The sequence below is a fragment of the Paramisgurnus dabryanus genome, chromosome 6 (assembly GCF_030506205.2).
Source record: "Paramisgurnus dabryanus chromosome 6, PD_genome_1.1, whole genome shotgun sequence".
In the NCBI taxonomy this organism is placed as follows: Eukaryota; Metazoa; Chordata; class Actinopteri; order Cypriniformes; family Cobitidae; genus Paramisgurnus; species Paramisgurnus dabryanus.
In genome coordinates, this window is record NC_133342.1 from 14,275,976 (window position 1) to 14,294,980 (window position 19,005).

Below are 19,005 nucleotides of genomic sequence, written 5' to 3' on the forward strand. Positions count from 1 at the left end.
TTTGGTTCAACTTAGAAAGTTTTATTATTTCAACTAATATTTCTGTGTTGATGATATTTTTCACAACTTCTTGAAGTCAATTAATATTTTTAAAGGGCACCAATTGTCCGATTCATGATGTTACATTTTCTTTGGTGTGTAAGTGTGTATTAGTACGTTAACGATATGCAAAAGGTACATACCCCATACCCTGATGCGAGTTATCGTCTCCAACGTAAATCTGTTTTCTTGGACTACAACAAACACACCGATTGTAGGCAACAGTTTACTTCCTGGGCCTGTTGACGTGGAAAAGACCGACATTATCATAATTCCTCCCGCTTTTGGACTCGTGGACATTGTAACTGAATCTTTCAAACATGGTAAGGAGCGTCACATTTCCAGCTGACGTCTGAGGTATTCAGACCAATCACAATGTACAGATTAGCTGGCCAATAAGGGACACAGAGCTTTTCAAATCGGTAGAAATTTGAGCAAGTTATGGTCATTTAAAAGTACACGCAACATTAAAACACAATGCTACGAGTGAGCGAGCTGTCTGAGGTAAGAAAGCCGCCAGGTGCAGACGTTGACCTCCAATGGCCAGCAGCGCAGGCAAGACATAGCCTTTATTATACACATCTATGTCAATGGGTACCATCAACTGTGCCTATTTATCAAAATATCTTATTTGTGTTCACTAGATGGTGTGGTTACGGTATGACATCTACATGAGTTTGACCCCCCTATATAATAAACTAATATTCATGTTACAGACACGTCAGTACTTTTGTGTCATCATCTGCTTTACAAAAACAATACTTTCATTTTTGTAAATTATTAACATACCTTAAGAAATGTATTTTTTAATAGCAGTGCATTAATCATGGCTAAATTATAATTTTAATGTGTAATTCAGCTATGTAGTAATCATGTTTCGTATAAGTAATTTATTTACACAGTACAAAATATATATATATATATATAAAACATGTGTATGCTTCTATTTTGTACAACGTAATTAGCTTGCTAGACCGCTAACGCAGAGGAGAAATCGCAATGACAAATTTTTGACATGGCATAGTGCTACGTACCAATCGGTGTCCTAGGGGAGACCGAATTGCCAGGGGGGGGGGCGAATTGCTCATGACACTGGCACAAAATGTTTATTTCTGTGCATTACTACAATGGAACTTGCAATGGTCGGGTAGCAGTTTTGTTTAAATAAAGCCAGACCATACTAACATAAATAGATGCAGAAGTCAGTGGGAGAAGAACCTATGAGATCATCAAGATGTAAAAAAACTTTAGTACTGTACTCCCTTCATAGAAAGCACCTTTTCTAAACATGTTTTTTTTTTTAGAGGGAGCAGTCAGGTGAAAACAGGTAAATGCTTTTTCTCCTTGCATAAATACTGAAATCACACATCCAGCCTTTACAGTTTTTTTTAGACTGAGTCATGCATCTTTTTAAAACCTTTGATTTGTGCCTTTAGAGACAAGGGGGTAGATACAGATGTGATGCTACATGAAGTAGTTTCTTCAACTAGTGCTGTGCTGCTAATGGGGCCCAATGTATCTGAACCTTCTCCACCACCTACATCTACTGCCAAGTCATTGAGGTCACCTGTGCCCAAAATGTGGCAAGTGCTTCAAAAGAAAATCTGATCTCAGAGCCCATGAGAAGGTGCACGTCTTAAAAAAGCCGCACCAGTGCTCCACCTGTGGAAAACGTTATACTGGTAAATATGAGCTCACATTACACATACGGCTCCACACAGGTGAGAAGCTACTCGACTGCCCGCACTGTGAGAAAAAATTCACCATAAAGAGAAATCTTGACTTCCACTTAAGGACCCACACAAAGGAAAAGCCATTTTCTTGTTCTGAGTGTGGGAAATGGTTTTCTTGCAGATCTGGTCTACAGAGTCACCAGAAGTTGCATTCAGGAAGTCTGCCCTATCAGTGTGATCATTGCGGCAAGCTTTTCCGCACTGCACCAGCTTTAAGGAAACACAAGGTGACCCACACCGGAGAGAGGCCCTTTCATTGCCCACAATGCGACAAAACGTTTATTGTGAAGGATAAGCTGGAGACTCACCTTAAAAGCCATGCTGGGATCAGACCGTTCAGCTGTTCTGTGTGTGGGAAGAGTTTCATGGAGAATCAGGTACTTGGTACCCATCTGCTCATTCACAAGGACGACCGCCCCTTTCATTGCACACAGTGCAAGAGCAATTTCAAAAGGATGAGCCATCTGACATCACACATGAGGACCCACAGCTCTGACACCCCTTACAAGTGCACCTACTGCAGCAAATCCTTCAAGATTCCCGCCTACCTGAAACGGCACCAGCGTGTTGTTCACACTAAAGAGAAGCCTTACAGCTGTGAGCAGTGTGGCAAAAGTTTTTATTTGGCAGGAGATCGCACCAGACACCAAGTGGTACACTCTGAGGAAAGACCATACAAGTGCTCGATCTGCGATATGACCTTTCGCTTCGAGAGGAGCCTGCTGGGCCACCAAGTCATTTACTCCGACGACAAACCCTTCCAATGCGAGAAGTGTGGCAGGAGCTTTAAAAGGCTAGCTACCTTAAAAGACCACAAGACGATCCACACCAATGAAAAACGTTATACGTGTTCTCAATGCGATATGACCTTTCCATACTTCAGTAATTTTAAGAGACACCAAAAAACTCACTTCAAGTCCCTGTTTCACTGTAGCACCTGTGGCAAAATTTTCACTCGTGAAGACACCTTCAAAAATCATCAGGACGTTCATGCAGGGATCAAAGTCTACAAATGCTCAGACTGTGGCAAATGCCTGAGCACGTCAAGTGGCTTAAAGCTGCATATGCAGCTTCACCTCGGAACGAAAGTGTACCACTGCGCCGAGTGCAAGAAGAGTTTCAGCTCCTTGGTCTACCTGCATACGAACCAGAAAAAAGTGCACACTGATTATTAGAAGCCGTACGTGTGCTGCAAGTGTGGTGACAGCTTTAATACTAAAACAACAGCAAGGTTCAGGAAAGACAGAACACAAATTTTTAAACTGCTCTATAATGATTTGTATTTAGCATTTTGTTTATGATGACAAAAACTTTCTCTGTATAGTCTTTAAGGTTCATACTTGTTTCAATAAAGTCAAAGTCACTTATTCTAACCTAAATGGGCAGTAAAAACTTTTTGTTCACTTGTTTCAGGTGGGTAAACTTGAACTTAAAGGGATACTCCAGCCAAATACCAAAATTAAGTAATCGGTGCAATTTTGTAAGAAAAATATCCAGATTTTAAACTTTATAAACTGTAATAACTACCTTCCAGTAACGGCACCATCTTGGACTCGCGAGAATTTTAGCGTAGTAAGCGTTTATTGCCATGAGTACGTTGCAGAGTGACTCTCTTGTATACGCTATTCATGAATATCAGTCATGTGACCTTTTACGTTATTCCAGTTGCCTGCTGCCATCTTGAGTACCTACCGAGAACCGGTAGGCTACTGACAAGCATTGGCTACCTTGCTACGATTTACGGACTTCTTATCTTTTACTGTCTATGATTCGTACGGATACGGGAAATGGCTACGAAAGACAACATTTCGCACCTCGACTGTCATAAAAAAGAAACGCTACTTTAAAAAAAATATCTTGGTTAGGGTGTGATGCCTACTCGATCACTGAACATTGAGAACATTGTTTGTGTACACAGAGTTTACTAAAAAGAAAGGTTTTGAACCACTGACTTTGGCTGTTATGTTGTCCGCTAGCCATCTTTGCCAGACATAAAGAATCGATCTCTGAATGCGAATGAATGAATCTCATATCTAATCTCAATATTGTTTTTCACTTGCGACAAATCAACAAATTATCCATGCATTTATATGGAACTTTGCTTTAGGAGCTATCCATCTTTACTCTCCTCGCTCCTTAAGGTGCATTCGGAGAATGATACATCTTGACTGGCAAGGTGGCGGCGAGCGGACACCAAAACAATCAAAGTCAGTTGTTCAAAACCTTCTTTTTAGTAAACTCTGTGTACATAAACAATGTTTTCAATGCTTGAGTTTGAGACACAGGTGATACTACGAGCAAAGTATTATGTTGTGTCGAGCCTTCTTAGTGTTGTAAAAATAGCGAATTTAATGCTCACAACATATTGAAGGCTTCTAGTTCTTTTGCGACCACTTCAGAAACTCAAAATGGCGGAAGACAAGTTTGAGATGTGAGTGACGTCAGCTGATATTCATGATTATGTCGAACGTCACGTGACCAAACCGCAAAACTGGGTCGACCGCTTCTGGTTGCCGGTATGTGCTATCATAGCTTGTTATTGTTATTCTTTAGTATTATTATTTGTTTTATGTTTATTTTTATTCTAATATCTGCTCTGATCGGTTGAAAGGTAGTTACTATTGAAGCTGTTTATTCATTCACACAGCTTTGCTTTAGTAAACATTTTAGCATTTTTCCTCTACTGTTAAGTTTCCCAACGGAGAGTGAACAGTGGGATGTAAATAGGTATGGTTCTGAATTTGTTAAGAAATGCATTAAAAACTCAGCCTTGTTTATATATATAAAGTAAATAAATTGTACTGTCAGTTATTATTTTAAAATAAAAGTTTTATGACTAATCAAATATACTGAAATAAATATATTTGCATATTTTTAGCATTTTGTTTAAAATCAAAACTTTATACAGAAGATTTTACTGTATAGTCTTGAAGGTTCATACTTTCTACTTTAGTGGCGGGTAAACTGAAATGGTTGAAAAAAATTTATAGAAATATAGGACTCAGAAAATTTGCATGTCTGCTTAAGATGGTCTGTTCATGAATCTTTTTCCTCATTTGTATTAAAGATTAATCTGATTAATGGATTATGGTGAAACATTTGATGATTGAGTTTTGTAAAGCACTTAGTTTGTTTGACATTTAAAAGTATTTGCAGGTATTTAGGTTGTGTTTAAACAAAAAAGTACCCTAATCCTCACACAATTTTTGGTTTTCTGTCATTGAAAGAAAATTTGACTTATTTGTTGATGAACTACAGCATGTTAAATAGGTCGGACTCTGAAGCAACATTTGCCAAGCTTCTGAAGCAGTGAGGCTCTTACAACCATAGATATGTATATAAAGGCTAGATGGCTCAAGGCGGAGTCAGCTGTGTCGTCACTTGGCGGCCATCTTAGGTCAGTGCTGCCATAGTGCTGCTCCCTGCTGCTGTGGACGGAAGGTGAGTGACATACGCCAACTAAAATGCTCGTAACTTGCTGAATTCTTGACGGATTTACAAACGGTTTGGTTTTTTACAAACGTTATCAACGTGGCTATAATTCAGGATGCTTTAACATGTTTTATGAATTTTTTATTTATTTTTAGTATACGTATTCAGTGTCATAGGTACATCTTTGACGTTTATAACAAACCAATCCGTTTGAAAATCGGTAAAAAAATAAGCAAGTTATGGTCATTTAAAAGTACCTGCATCATTAAAACTCAATGCTACGAGTGAGCGAGCGCCCTGTCCTAAGATGGCCGCCAAAATGCGGACGTTCCACTCAATTGGCCATCAGCGCGGACGAGCCATCTAGCCTTTATATACATATCTATGCTTACAACTGCGATGGTGCTTCGAAGCTTTTGACACAGCGCTCTACTTCGCCATCTGGTGGTCAATAAAAATTCCTACACCAACTAAAATGATATTTTTGGGATGTTATTGTAAGGTTTATTTGTCTGTTTAATACACGCCATCAGGAAAATGGCGGCTCATGAGTGAGTTTTTAAATTTTATTGTATTTTGCAAAACAGTACAGTTAAGACTTACTGATTTTCATTTTAATGGCATCAAACATTTGTTTGTTCACCTTCTAAATCGTATGTTTCACCAAAAATATAACTGTATATTTTTATTGAACAATTTGTGTGTGTTCCTTACAAACATGCACATTTTAAAAAACACAAATACAAATGCAATTACATGAAGAATATTTTTGTTTTGCTGTGGTGCCTGGTACTTAAATCAGCTCCGTTTATATCCCATGTAGCTACTATTAAAAAAAATCGAAGTGAGGGGGTTTACATGTCACGTGACAGCTTAATTTGAAACAATGCTTCGGAACACTGTTTTAAACTGCACGTGTGTGTGGGGGGGGGGGTGCAAATGTGGTTTACGGGTCATGGATAGTGTATAATGACGTTAACTATGCTATTACCATGGTTTATGGGGACACAGGAAGTGTCAGCAACAGGTTTTTGTGACATTGGGGTAGGTTGGACCGTGTGTGTGCGCGCGCGTGTGTGCGTGCGCGCTGTTATCTTTATCTTCAAGGATTTTTTTATTTTTCCCCCTGCCTGTGTCGTGACATGGCTATCTCCTCACTATCACCTTTGAAAGACTGTTATCTTTGCTCTTCTTCTTTAAAAGACTCGGTTGTTTTAAGATGCTCTCACAGTTTGTGTAAAAGCTGCTTACAGAGCTACTGGGAGTTCAACAAGACTCTGGATTGTCCTGTTTGTTTGATGGAGACTCGCTGTTCTGTGCTTCTGCCGGATTTGAGTCTTTCTCACTTTTCAGATGGCAGCAACATCAAACCACATCATGAGAGGAATGCAGAAAGTAAGATGGTAAGTGTGCTGCATATTATGTCACTCAAGAAAAAAAATCATATTTTCTAAATGAATGATCTTTTAAAGAAGAAGGACTCTGTCTTATCAAAAGGCACACACATTTATTTAACAGACTTTTATTATTACTTTAAAAGCCGAAGTGCATTGGAACGTGCAGCATTATTTTATGTCGTAAGTCGTGACATCATTTTAACTGAAACAGGAAACCAGTACTGAACTATCGACCCTTTCCGTTTTTCTAAATAAAAGCGTTTCATTTATAGCCAGCAAAGCAGCATTTGACAGATTGTGAGCAACACTTGTATTAAAAAAGTCTAGTGGGATGTAGATATATGCCAAGTGCTATTACAGAATAAAAACAACGTTGATGTGCAATGGATGTTTGTATGCAGCGGTGTTTGTCTTTTTTTTAACTCGTTAGTGTTGTTTATAATGTTTGATTTCTGCGCCGAGGAAATTTACAGATAGCAGCTTTAGCATCAAACTCACTTCCTTGCAGAGAGCACCTATACTAAACATGTTTATTTGTTTTCAGAGGGAGCAGTCAAGTGAAACCAGGTGAGCATTTATCTTTTTATGAAAATATCTGACTTCAAATATTTCTCCTTTGTATATAAACACTTTGAAATAAAAAATGTTAAATCCAACAGTCTTAACTGTCTTATGTTGGCGTAGTTTAGCTTTCACAGATTCAGCTTTTACATTCTCTTCAAAACCTTTGATTTATGCTTTTAGGGATGAGGAGGTCGATACAGTTGTGATGATGGGGGAAAATAAATGTGAAGAGGAACCTCCTGCTACTTCACTGAGGTCCAACCTGTGCCCAAAATGTGGCAAGAGCTTCAAAAGAAAATCTGACCTGAGAGCCCACGAGAAGGTGCACATCTTAGCAAAGCCGCACCAGTGCTCCACCTGTGGAAAGAGTTATGCTGGCAAATATAGGCTCGCTTTACACATACGGCTCCACACAGGTGAGAATCTGTTTAACTGCTCTTTCTGCAACAAAAAGTTCACTCAAGAGATGTCTTTGAGGTCCCACTTAAGGAGCCACGGAGGGGAAAAGCCGTTCACTTGTTCTCAATGTGGTAAAAGTTTTTCTCTAAAAAGTACCCTAAAAACTCACCTGCGGTTGCATGCTGGTAATCTCCCTCATCAGTGTGATCATTGCGGGAAGCTTTTCAACACTTCAGCAGCATTGAGACTGCACAAGCCGACCCACACCGGCGAAAAGCCTTTTCCATGTCCACAATGTGACAAAGGGTTTATAACAAAGGATGAGCTGAAGATTCACCTGAATAGCCATTCGGGGATCAAACCATTCAGCTGTTCAGTGTGTGGGAAGAGTTTCCTAACGAAGCAGGTACTTAACACTCATCAGGTCGTTCACAAGGACGACCGCCCCTTTCACTGCACACAGTGCGAGAAAAGCTTCAAAAGGATGAGCCACCTGACATCACACATAAAGACCCACAGCTCTGACACCCCTTACAAGTGCACCTACTGCAACAAATCCTTCAAACTTCCCTTCTACCTAAAACTGCATGAGAGTATTCACAGTAAAGAGAAGCCTTACAGATGTGAGAAGTGTGGAAAAAGCTTTCGTTTATCAGGTGATTGCACCAAACACCAGGCTGTACATTCAGAGGAAAAACGGTACAAGTGCTCAATCTGTGATATGAGGTTTCGCTTCAACAGTTCGCTGAGGAGCCATAAAGTCGTTCACTCTGAGGACAAACCTTACCACTGTGAGAAGTGTGGAAAGAGCTTTAACAGACTTGATACCCTGAAAAAACATAAAGCGATCCACACTGATGAAAGACCTTATAAGTGTTCTCAATGTGGTTTGGCCTTCAAGACTTCAAATTCGCTTAGGTTTCACAAAATGATTCACTCCAAGACCCTGCTGCACTGCAGCATCTGTGACAAAACCTTCACTCGCCAAAATTCCTTCAAATATCATCAAGACGTTCATGCAGGAATTCAAATCTACAAATGCTCTGAGTGTGGAAAATGTCTGAGCGCGGCAAGTTGCTTGAAGAAGCACATGGAGGAACACTTTGAAAAGAAAATGTACCACTGTGCTGAGTGTGAGAAGAGTTTCAGATCAGTGTCATACCTGAGGAAGCACCAAAAGAAGGTGCACATTGATGAGAAGCTCTAAATAATACCCAAGTGACACTGGTTACTTACCAGCTGCAACATTCAGGAGAGAAGGAGCACACTTGATCCCATTGCGGGAAGATGTAGACGAATAGAGACGATCAGTCATATGAGACAATTCACTCTTTGATTCACTTACGATTCAAAGAGAGACCTCAATGATACCAAGAATTTGGTAAAGAATTTATCAGGAGCCACAATCTAAAACATAATCAAAAACTAAATAGTAAGAGACAAAAATCAGGATTGTGTTTGTTTTATTGTTTTTCTACAAAAAATATCAGATTTCTCCTTCTTTGTTAGCCGTGCAGGCTTTGGTTACACTTTAGTAAAATGTAGTTACTATATAATACTGTATAAAACACAGAAAAATCACCATTGCTAAATGTACACTGCTGGTGTTTATATGAGTACCACCAAAGCAGTGTACATTTAACACTGGTGATTTTGCTATGTAGGTAGTTTTATATGAAAGTGTAAATTGAAAGTGACAAGCTTGTCAAGTATATGCAACACGTACCCGAAATGTGACCTCTGCATTTAACTCATCCCAGTGAGTAGTGAACACACGCACTGCAAGTTGTGAACACATACACCTGGAGCATGCAGCCATCCCAGCGCCCGAGGAGCAATCAAGTTAGGCAACTCTCAGGTTACAAACCTGACTCTCTAACATAGGCTACAACTGCCCCTATATATGCATTATTATTATTATCATATATGAATGTAATTAGATTTGTATTAAATTCTTTTAAAATATATTTTTCATTCAAAAAATACCTCTACAAAGCTTATGGAGTCAAGACCCAGGAGAATGGCTAAAATATTACTGCAAGAGAATCAGCCTTAATAACAGATGAAACTTTAGTCAATGTATGCTTGATTTCTTTTTAAGCTTTTCATTTTTTCTATGCATTTTTGTATATTCAAATAAAACCCACATTCCATAATGTTCTAGTTTGTGTATTTGCCAAGTAATTTTTTCCAACAAATACCTTAAGAGTTTAGTGTTTCATCCATTACAATCAAATATATTAAGCGGAAGTTAAAAGCAAATATTGTACAAATATACCTCCCCATACATCACTTTTGGCCAGTACTTTATCTTTGAACAGCACTTTGGCACAGTATGCTTTAAGTTTTTATGTATTCCTACATAGTGTTTAGAGTTTATCCTGTTGAATTACAGTTAAAACAGTGATATATTTGTATTTATACCACAGGTCTTGGTTTAGAAAATTCAATGGGTATGCATTGTTTTTCGATAACCTCACACCTAACTTGTCAAATGTCTAAAAAATAGGCACCAGAGCAATGTTTGTGGTAACCGTGGTATAAGAGGAATAATTGACTCTGGTCCTTTGAAATATTTGACAATAATGCACACCCGTGGTGCCTATTTTACCACCTTGTGTGTGCATTATTTTCTTATAATTCAATGGCCCGTCGTCAATTATTCCTTACTTAAAGAGTAACTAAACCCCTCATTTGATCCTGACTCCACCACTGGCAATATTTGAAAAATGCAAGAAAATTATTGCATATATTGTAGCATTGAAACACTTTATACATAAATGTCAAAAAAGTTTCTCAAATCAACCAACAGCACTACTAAAGCCCCATTCTTATAGATTATTAAAGGTGGACAATTTTAAAAGCCAGTGTTGATATTTGAAATCACCTAAACAATCACGCCCCTACCCCAGGTAACAATGTCCGTTAGAAGACACGCCCCTTACTGCTGATTGGCTACAAGTGTGTTTTGGTAGTGGCCTGACTCCCTTTTCCAAACTGTTTTTCAGAAATTGTGCACTCCGCCTTTAACTAAAAAAAGTTGGTTTAGGGTTTACTTACTCTTTAACTTTGCGGGGTTGAACTGTAAAACGGTTAATTTTTGCATCGCAATTTAGCTTGTTAAATAAAATGAAAATAAATAAAATGGAAATATTATACTGTCAGGTATTACCTTTAATATATAAGTGTTATGAGTCTGACTATACAAATAAGAATAAAGAATTAATATATATTTGCATATTTCATAAATTTTTTGTGTGCAGCTCAAGAGTTTTCAAATTTGATTGTATTTTGCAAAACAGTACAATTAAGACTTTCTGTTTTTCATTTTACTTGCAGCAAACATTTGTCACCTTCTCAACCGTAGGCTATATGTTTCACCAATAAATGATAACTGTATTTTGCTGCACCATTTTTGTGTGTTCCTTACAAACATGCACATTTAAAAAAAAAAACATAAATACAAACGAAATTACATATGAAGAATATTTTTGTTCTGCTGTGCAGCCTGGGACTTAAATCAGCTCCATTTATATCCCATGTATTTAAAAAAAAATCGAAGTGAGCGGCTTTCTACAGGTCACGTGACAGCCTCATTTGAAACAATGCTCCGGAACACGGTTTTAAACTGCACTAGTGTGTCGAAGACGCGTGTCGATCTGCCCATCCGTACATAACTAATCTGTTATCTTTATCTTCAAGGATTTTTTTTCTTTTTTTGTCCTTCCTGTGCGTGACATGGCTATCTCCTCACTATCACCTGTGAAAGACTGTTATCTTTGCTCTTCTTCTTTAAAAGACTCGGTTGTATTAAGATGCTCTCACAGTTTGTGTAAAAGCTGCGTACATAGCTACTGGGAGTTCAACAAGACTCTGGGTTGTCCTGTTTGTTTGATGGAGACTCACTGTTCTGTGATTCTGCAGGATTTGAGTCTTTATCACTTTTCAGATGGCAACAACATCAAACCAAATCATGTGAAGAATGCAGAAAGTAAGATGGTAAGTGTGCTGCATATTGCACGTCACTCAAGAAAAAAATTCATATACTCTGCATGAATGATCTTGAAAAGAAGTACGACTCTGTCTTATCAAAAGGCACACACATTTATTTATTTTCATTATTACTTTAAAAGCCGAAGTGCATTGGAACGTGAAGCATTATTTTATGTCGTGAGTCGTGACATCATTTTAACTGAAACAGGAAGCCAGTACTGAACTATCAAGAAGACCCTTTCCGTTTTTCTAAATAAACAAAAGCGTTTCATTTACAGCCAGCAAAGCAGCATTTGACAGATTGTGAGCAACACAGTTGTTTAAAAATAAAGTCTAAGAGAGTGGGATTTAGATATGGAAGTGCTATTACAGAGCAACGTTGATGTGCAATTTATGTTTGTGTGTATGCGGTGTTTGTCTTTTCTTCTAACTCGTTAGTGTTGATTATAATGTTGAGGGTGTCACCAAACAACCGTTTGTGATGTTTGATTTCCTCGGCGCAGGTTTGCGCGCGCATATGATCCGCTCTGTGCAGTCGCGCTGGACAGTTCTGGCAAGAGGTTATAAAGCTACGGACAAATCTCGCGAGATGTTGGGTTTACGGTTAGGTTTGGGGTAGGAATAGGATGATAAACAGCTGTTTCAGCTAAATATGATACATCTACGGATAAATTCCGTGAAATTTTGGGGTTAGGGTTAGGTTTGGGGAAGGATTAGGATGAAAACCGCGCTCATCCGGCGAGATTTCACGATATTTTGTCTGTAGCTGTATCCCTTCTAGCCCAACAAACGCGCTAGTAGACACCGTGTGTGCGTTGCAGCGGTTTGCGTACACTGACGCGATATCGGACTTCATTCACTTTGGAAAGCATTAGACAATCTGAATCTTATACCCTACTCATAATGCACCATTTCCCTTAAGAAATTGTAAATGTATTAAGTCTCATCTGGCTTGTGATTTCAGGTGGAGATTATGTGCAACATTATAACGGTAAAGTTGTATAGCTTTTATGAGTATGGAAATGTTCACACAGCATATTTCAGTGTGATCTCTGATATTTTCATTTTACAGTGATAATTTATGCTTTGTCAAAAATGTTAAATCCTAGATCCAAAGTTTAGATTTAGCTCTTTAGATCTCTCATGTCAGGAGAAATTACTCTGTCAGTTACTCAATTTACTTATGACTCAATAGTCAACTCTGTTATGAGATAACACCACAATACAGTTATGAATATAATTAATAAACTAAAACGAAAAGAAAAGCTTACACTACAGAGTTTTTTTTACGTAAAATAACGGTTCCAAAAAAGTTTCAGTCGTTCATTCACTCGAAACAGGGTGAACTTTCATATTCGCTTTGCAGCCCTCTATCGGCCAAAACCGCCAGCGCCTCACTGCAGAACGCGACATCCAGGGGGCGGGGTTGGATTTAGATCCAGGGGCGGAGCTGGATCCCGATCCAGATATCCCATTGGTCGGCAGTTTTACCACAAGACACGTCATACACGTGTTGCTGCGTACCAGTTCCGCATTAAGTCGTAACTAAATTAAGTTATTATTTTGACATAAAAACTAACTTTACTTATGACTACAATAAAAGTAGTGCCTTTAGTAGGTATGTGACAAAAAAATATAAATACTAGAAAATTCATATATAATTATAACCATATGATAGATAATAAAAATAACTTTAACATGGTTTTTAAATTATTAAAATCGGATAATTATTAAATAAGTTATGGAATTTTTTAACTCGAAAATTTGGGGGCATTTTTGTACCCAATTAAAACGATAAAACTATGAAAAACTGTGACCTCTTGTCCTCTTCCGCTTGACCAAACACTTTAAAATATAATAACTTCCTCATTTCTTGGTCTATTTGCATAATTCAAACACCACATTGTAGGTAATTAAAAGCCCAACAAGATTACGATGACATCTTTTTAAAAGATATTATATAAAAATGTTATTATTTTTGATTAACCACTAATTAATGAAACCGAGAGCATCAATCCACGCATATCTTTCCATATGAAATCAAAGCCCTCTCAAATAAAATTGCTGTATTTTTATATATTAAAGAAACATTTCATTGTTTCTTTAATATTTCTTAATTGACTAATAATGCTGGCGAGCAATTTAAATGGTCAGATATTATTAATACATTAATTGATGATTGTTATTTATCATTAATAAATCAATAAATGCATGCATGTTGCATGCATGTATTTATTTATTTATATGTTTGACAAAATCATGCCAATAATGTAATCTAGAGATTCTAATCCTTCGTTCTGTATGATTACTTTGAAAAATACTGCACGGATTGATGAAAACGGAGAAGTTTTGGAAGCCAATATGATTGAATGGGCAATTCTGCTTTTGAACAACGTCACTTGCGGATCTTAAAAAAGCAAATGCGAATGTTACAATCAATCCCAAACTTCACCTAATTCAAGTTAAATGTATATTCTATCAAAAGTTTTTGATTTGAAACAAAAAAATACTCGCCTTCATAGAGGATTTCAATGCCAAACACGAGAAAATTTTGCTTCGCTTATAACTTTCTTCTTACGACAGCGATATTGGAAATTCGAACGAGAGAATCAACGTGAGGAAGTAATTTATGTCACTAGTATATGGGCTTTAGAGGTATTCACAAAGCAAAGATATGACAGATTTCCTAAGTCACCAACGCGTCTGGCGCTGAATACCTGCTGGGAACACAGCCGTGGGAACACAGCGCTCGTGCGTATTTCGTCATTTTGTCACATACATTTAGGGTGAAATGTAAGTTTTTTGCTATAATGTTTTGGAGTAAAACATTTCGGGTAAGCCTACTATGAGTAATCTTCCCACATGCAGTTTAAGACCTATTAATGGATACAGTATAAATATGCATAGGCTAATTATTAAAATATATAGGCTATGGCATGTTATTTAGAAATTAATAAATTGAATGTTTATCTTGTATGGACTTTGAACTTGTTTTAACGCGTCTTTGCTTACAGCCATTAGGAAACAGGTTTCCCTCGTAGATGGTTTACTTTTTTTTATTTGCTAATAAAAGATATCAAATAAATTTGTTTTTATATTTACTCGTATAGGAATAGCTGTGTAATAAGTGGGATAATGTGCAAATAAATCCCTTCAGTGATATCAAACTGTCGGGAACGTGTCCATACCTCTCCTTACACCTAACTGTGATACTTTCTAAATTATGAATCTTTCTCAACTATATTATTAATCAAACGTACACTTAAATTGATAAGAGCAAACGTTGGCGACCACAGGTTGCAACTAATTGCGAGCTGCAACAACGCAAATATACTGGTTCATTTGGCGGAACAAAGGATATAAAGTGGGAGAAGTTGGATCTAGATCCAACCCCGCCCCCTGGATGTTGTGTTCCGCAGTGAGGACCATCTCAAAACCGCACTAAAGAAGTTTCCAACCGTTGGGTCGCAGTCATAGATATGTATATAAAGGCTAGATGGCTCGTCCGCGCTGATGGCCAATTGAGTGGAACGTCCGCATTTTGGCGGCCATCTTAGGACAGGGCGCTCGCTCACTCGTAGCATTGAGTTTTAATGATGCAGGTACTTTTAAATGACCATAACTTGCTTAATTTTTTACCGATTTTCAAACGGATTGGTTGTTATAAACGTCAAAGATGTACCTATGACACTGAATACGTATACTAAAAATAAATAAAAAATTCATGAAACATGTTAAAGCATCCAGAATTGTAGCCACGTTAATAACGTTTGTAAAAAACCAAACCGTTTGTAAATCCGTCAAGAATTCAGCAAGTTACGAGCATTTTAGTTGGCGTATGTCACTCACCTTCCGTCCACAGCAGCAGGGAGCAGCACTATGGCAGCACTGACCTAAGATGGCCGCCAAGTGACGACACAGCTGACTCCGCCTTGAGCCATCTAGCCTTTATATACATATCTATGGTCGCAGTCCTGTAGTTCGAGTGAAAACTACAAAAACTTGCTTTACGGCAGACCTACAATCCAATCAGAGCCAGCTTTGCTACAGTAGGCTAAATTATTTACGACAGTGGTAATGGACAATTCCGCTTCCAACCTGTAGGGGGAGCCAAGAGCAAAAACTCTTTAGAGTTGCTTTAATAATCATATATTGAGCATTCTAATGCAAATTAGGGTGATATGACAGTTTTTAACACTAATTTTATGCACTTAATTACTATGTTTTTAAAGGAAAAAATTACAGATAGCAGCTTAAGCATCAAACTCACTTCCTAGCAGAGAGCACCTATACTAAACATGTTTATTTGTTTTCAGAGGGAGCAGTCAAGTGAAACCAGGTGAGCTTCAAATATTTATCCTTTGTATACAAACACTTTGAAATAAAAAATGTTAAATCCATTAACTGTCTTATGTTGGCGTAGTTTAGCTTTCACAGATTCAGCTTTTACATTCTCTTCAAAACCTTTTGATTTATGCCTTTAGGGATGAGGAGGTCGATACAGATGTGATGCTGCGGCAGAATAAATGTGAAGAGGAACCTCCTGTTACTTCACTGAGGTCCAACCTGTGCCCAAAATGTGGCAAGAGCTTCAAAAGAAAATCTGACCTGAGAGCCCACGAGAAGGTGCACATCTTAAAAAGGCCGCACAAGTGCTCCACCTGTGGAAAGAGTTATGCTGGCAAATATAGGCTCGCTTTACACATGCGTCTGCACACAGGTGAGAATCTGTTTAACTGCTCTTACTGCAACAAAAAGTTCACTCAAGAGATGTCTTTGAGGTCCCACTTAAGGAGCCACGGAGGGGAAAAGCCGTTCACTTGTTCTCAATGTGGGAAAAGTTTTTCTGTAAAAAGTACCCTAAAAAATCACCTGCGGGTGCATGCTGGTAATCTGCCTCATCAGTGTGATCATTGCGGAAAGCTTTTCAACACTTCAGCAGCAATGAGACTGCACAAGCCGACCCACACCGGCGAAAAGCCTTTTCCATGTCCACAATGTGACAAAGGGTTTATAACAAAGGATGAGCTGAAGATTCACCTGAATTGCCATTTGGGGATCAGACCATTCAGCTGTTCAGTGTGTGGGAAGAGTTTCGTAACGAAGCAGGTACTTAACACTCATCAGGTCGTTCACAAGGACGACCGCCCCTTTCACTGCACACAGTGCGAGAAAAGCTTCAAAAGGATGAGCCATCTGACATCACACATAAAGACCCACAGCTCTGACACCCCTTACAAGTGCACCTACTGCAGCAAATCCTTTAAACTTCCCTTCTACCTAAAACTGCATGAGAGTATTCACAGCGAAGAGAAGCCTTACACCTGTGAGCAGTGTGGAAAAAGCTTTCGTTTATCAGGTGATTGCACCAAACATCAGGCTGTACATTCAGAGGAAAAACGGTACAAGTGCTCAATCTGTGATAAGAGGTTTCGCTATAGCAGTTACTTGAGGGACCACCAAGTCATTCACTCTGAGGACAACCCTTACCGCTGTGAGAAGTGTGGAAAGAGCTTTAACCAAAAATACTTCAAAATTCATCAAGACGTTCATGCAGGGATTAAAGTCTACAAATGCTCTGAGTGTGGAAAATGTCTGAGCTCGGCAAGTAGCTTGAAGTTGCACATGGAGCAACACTTTGAAAAGAAAATGTACCACTGTGGTGAGTGCGAGAAGAGTTTTAGATCAGTGGCATACCTGAGGAAGCACCAGAAGATGGCGCACATTGATGAGAAGCTCTAAATAATACCAAAGGGATACTGGTTACTCACCAGCTGCAACATTCAGGAGAGATGGAGCACACTTGCTCCCATTGCGTGATATGAGACGATTCACTCTTTGATTCACTCACGATTCAGAAGAGAGACCTTATGATACTCAGTTTGGTAAAGAATTTGTTAGGAGCCACCATCTAAAACATCATCATCAGATATGTGTATCAGATCATATACAAGATGAAATGCAATATACTAGTCGCCCACAGCAGACTGAAATTAATGTCACTGATCTGATCAATCAAGGTCTGCAAAAAGAAAAAGACAGACGGATTAAAAAGAAGCAGAGAAAAGACAAGAAGGGAAGAAAACGCTTTAATAAACAAAGAAGAGTTCATCAAGACTACAAGCCTGATGATTCAAGTAATTAAGAAACAAGAACAACAAAACAGGGTTTTGATAAGAATGATACGAGATGATAAGATGATGTCTATAGTTTTCAGTAAATACGCTTTGCATACAAAAATGTAAAAGTGTTAATGTAGTTGTGTTTGTGGGTTTTAACAGATACGCATTGCGCGTAGAAGTAGAATGGAAAAGAAGCTTCTAGAAGCGAGAGTGTGAAAATCGTTTCTGCTTATTTTTCTTTGCTAAGATATGTAAACACAAGACATATGAGTCTCTTTAAACTGTGGGGTAGTTAAATTGACATGTTGGGTGAGAGAGTTGACAAACCCACATAAGTGTGAAATGAAGTTCAGTTATAATTTTTGCTGATATTATACGTAAGTGTGAAGTATGGTTTCGGCCACATAGGGAGCTGCAAGGTGAAAAGAGCAAACGTCTGAGTGTGGGGAGGCGTAGGAAACCTCTCTGCGGCTATGCATGGACCAAAGTGAAGAAATACAGATGTTGCAGAATGATCAGGGCCGAACTTCGTGGTGAAGACTTATCGTTTTATTGTTTTGATTCATTATTGTTTGTTATGGAAAATTTGTTCATTAAACCGAAGCCAGCTATTAATGGCGATTCGAAAAATATTCTTTAAATGAGTCTCTGAGTGAAGTTATTCATTTTAAGATTATAATTCATAATTGAACAAGATTTTAAACCTGAGCTCCGAGGCTGAAACTTCTTCATCTAGATTTTCTATGTCCTCTTCATTTTTTTCTTACAATATTGTTTACTCAAATGTACACATTGATTACAATGTCACTGGCTAAAATGAACGTCCCAAGTCACATGCTGCACTGTGCAGACATCAAAATAGATTTGAAAACTGTGCACACCATGCAAGGCTGCCTGGAGTGTACTTTATATGAATTCTCTGCCAAAATAGTGGTCTTGAGAGGGTCTGTTAAAATAAAATTAAAACGTTGTACCTTAGGTTCAAAAAAGGGAATTACATATTTTTTACAGTGTTCATGTTAAAGGTTTTGGAGACCTTGGGAAGTTTTTATTTGTCATTTTAAGTATCTGTAATTTAGGCCTACTTGAGTATTATTTAATATATATGATTTCTTGAAACTTTGCTTAAAACAAACCATATTGTAGAATTAAATGTGGTCCAACCTGCAAAATTATATTGAGTTATGTAAACTTTAAATTTATGGGGAAAGTTTTTTGGGGGGTGGGTTGCAGGGATGCAAACGTGTCACTCATCGGCAAAATTCACCCTTTTGGTTCCAAAATAGATCATTTTTGTTTCATACTGTTATTAGCATTATTTTCTGC

At 38.1% G+C, this 19,005-nt stretch overlaps 2 protein-coding genes and 1 pseudogene across 2 annotated transcripts; all 3 read left to right on the forward strand.

Moving 5' to 3' along the window:
• The first annotated feature begins 1,307 nt into the window (after nucleotides 1–1,307).
• LOC141282329 (uncharacterized) lies at nucleotides 1,308–3,064 on the forward strand (annotated as a pseudogene).
• A 3,272-nt stretch (nucleotides 3,065–6,336) lies between these two features.
• LOC135747207 (uncharacterized) lies at nucleotides 6,337–9,854 on the forward strand. Its single transcript, XM_065265860.2, has 3 exons — nucleotides 6,337–6,607; nucleotides 7,146–7,168; nucleotides 7,346–9,854. The coding sequence occupies exons 1-3, from the start codon at nucleotides 6,347–6,349 to the stop codon at nucleotides 8,769–8,771; spliced, it is 1,710 nt and encodes a 569-aa protein (XP_065121932.1). The 5' UTR covers nucleotides 6,337–6,346; the 3' UTR covers nucleotides 8,772–9,854.
• Nucleotides 9,855–11,223: 1,369 nt separating this feature from the next.
• On the forward strand, nucleotides 11,224–17,485 carry LOC135747222 (uncharacterized). Its single transcript, XM_065265863.1, has 3 exons — nucleotides 11,224–11,563; nucleotides 15,874–15,896; nucleotides 16,042–17,485. The coding sequence occupies exons 1-3, from the start codon at nucleotides 11,303–11,305 to the stop codon at nucleotides 17,297–17,299; spliced, it is 1,542 nt and encodes a 513-aa protein (XP_065121935.1). The 5' UTR covers nucleotides 11,224–11,302; the 3' UTR covers nucleotides 17,300–17,485.
• The last annotated feature ends 1,520 nt before the right edge of the window (nucleotides 17,486–19,005 follow it).

Bases quoted from the DNA above. Each gene is read 5' to 3' on its own strand.
- LOC135747222 (XM_065265863.1), top strand. From the start codon at position 11,303: ATGGCTATCTCCTCACTATCACCTGTGAAAGACTGTTATCTTTGCTCT. The intron at 11,564-15,873 runs GTAAGTGTGCTG...ATTTGTTTTCAG, and splicing joins AGAATGCAGAAAGTAAGATG to AGGGAGCAGTCAAGTGAAAC. The intron at 15,897-16,041 runs GTGAGCTTCAAA...TTATGCCTTTAG, and splicing joins GAGCAGTCAAGTGAAACCAG to GGATGAGGAGGTCGATACAG.
- LOC135747207 (XM_065265860.2), top strand. From the start codon at position 6,347: ATGGCTATCTCCTCACTATCACCTTTGAAAGACTGTTATCTTTGCTCT. The intron at 6,608-7,145 runs GTAAGTGTGCTG...ATTTGTTTTCAG, and splicing joins GGAATGCAGAAAGTAAGATG to AGGGAGCAGTCAAGTGAAAC. The intron at 7,169-7,345 runs GTGAGCATTTAT...TTATGCTTTTAG, and splicing joins GAGCAGTCAAGTGAAACCAG to GGATGAGGAGGTCGATACAG.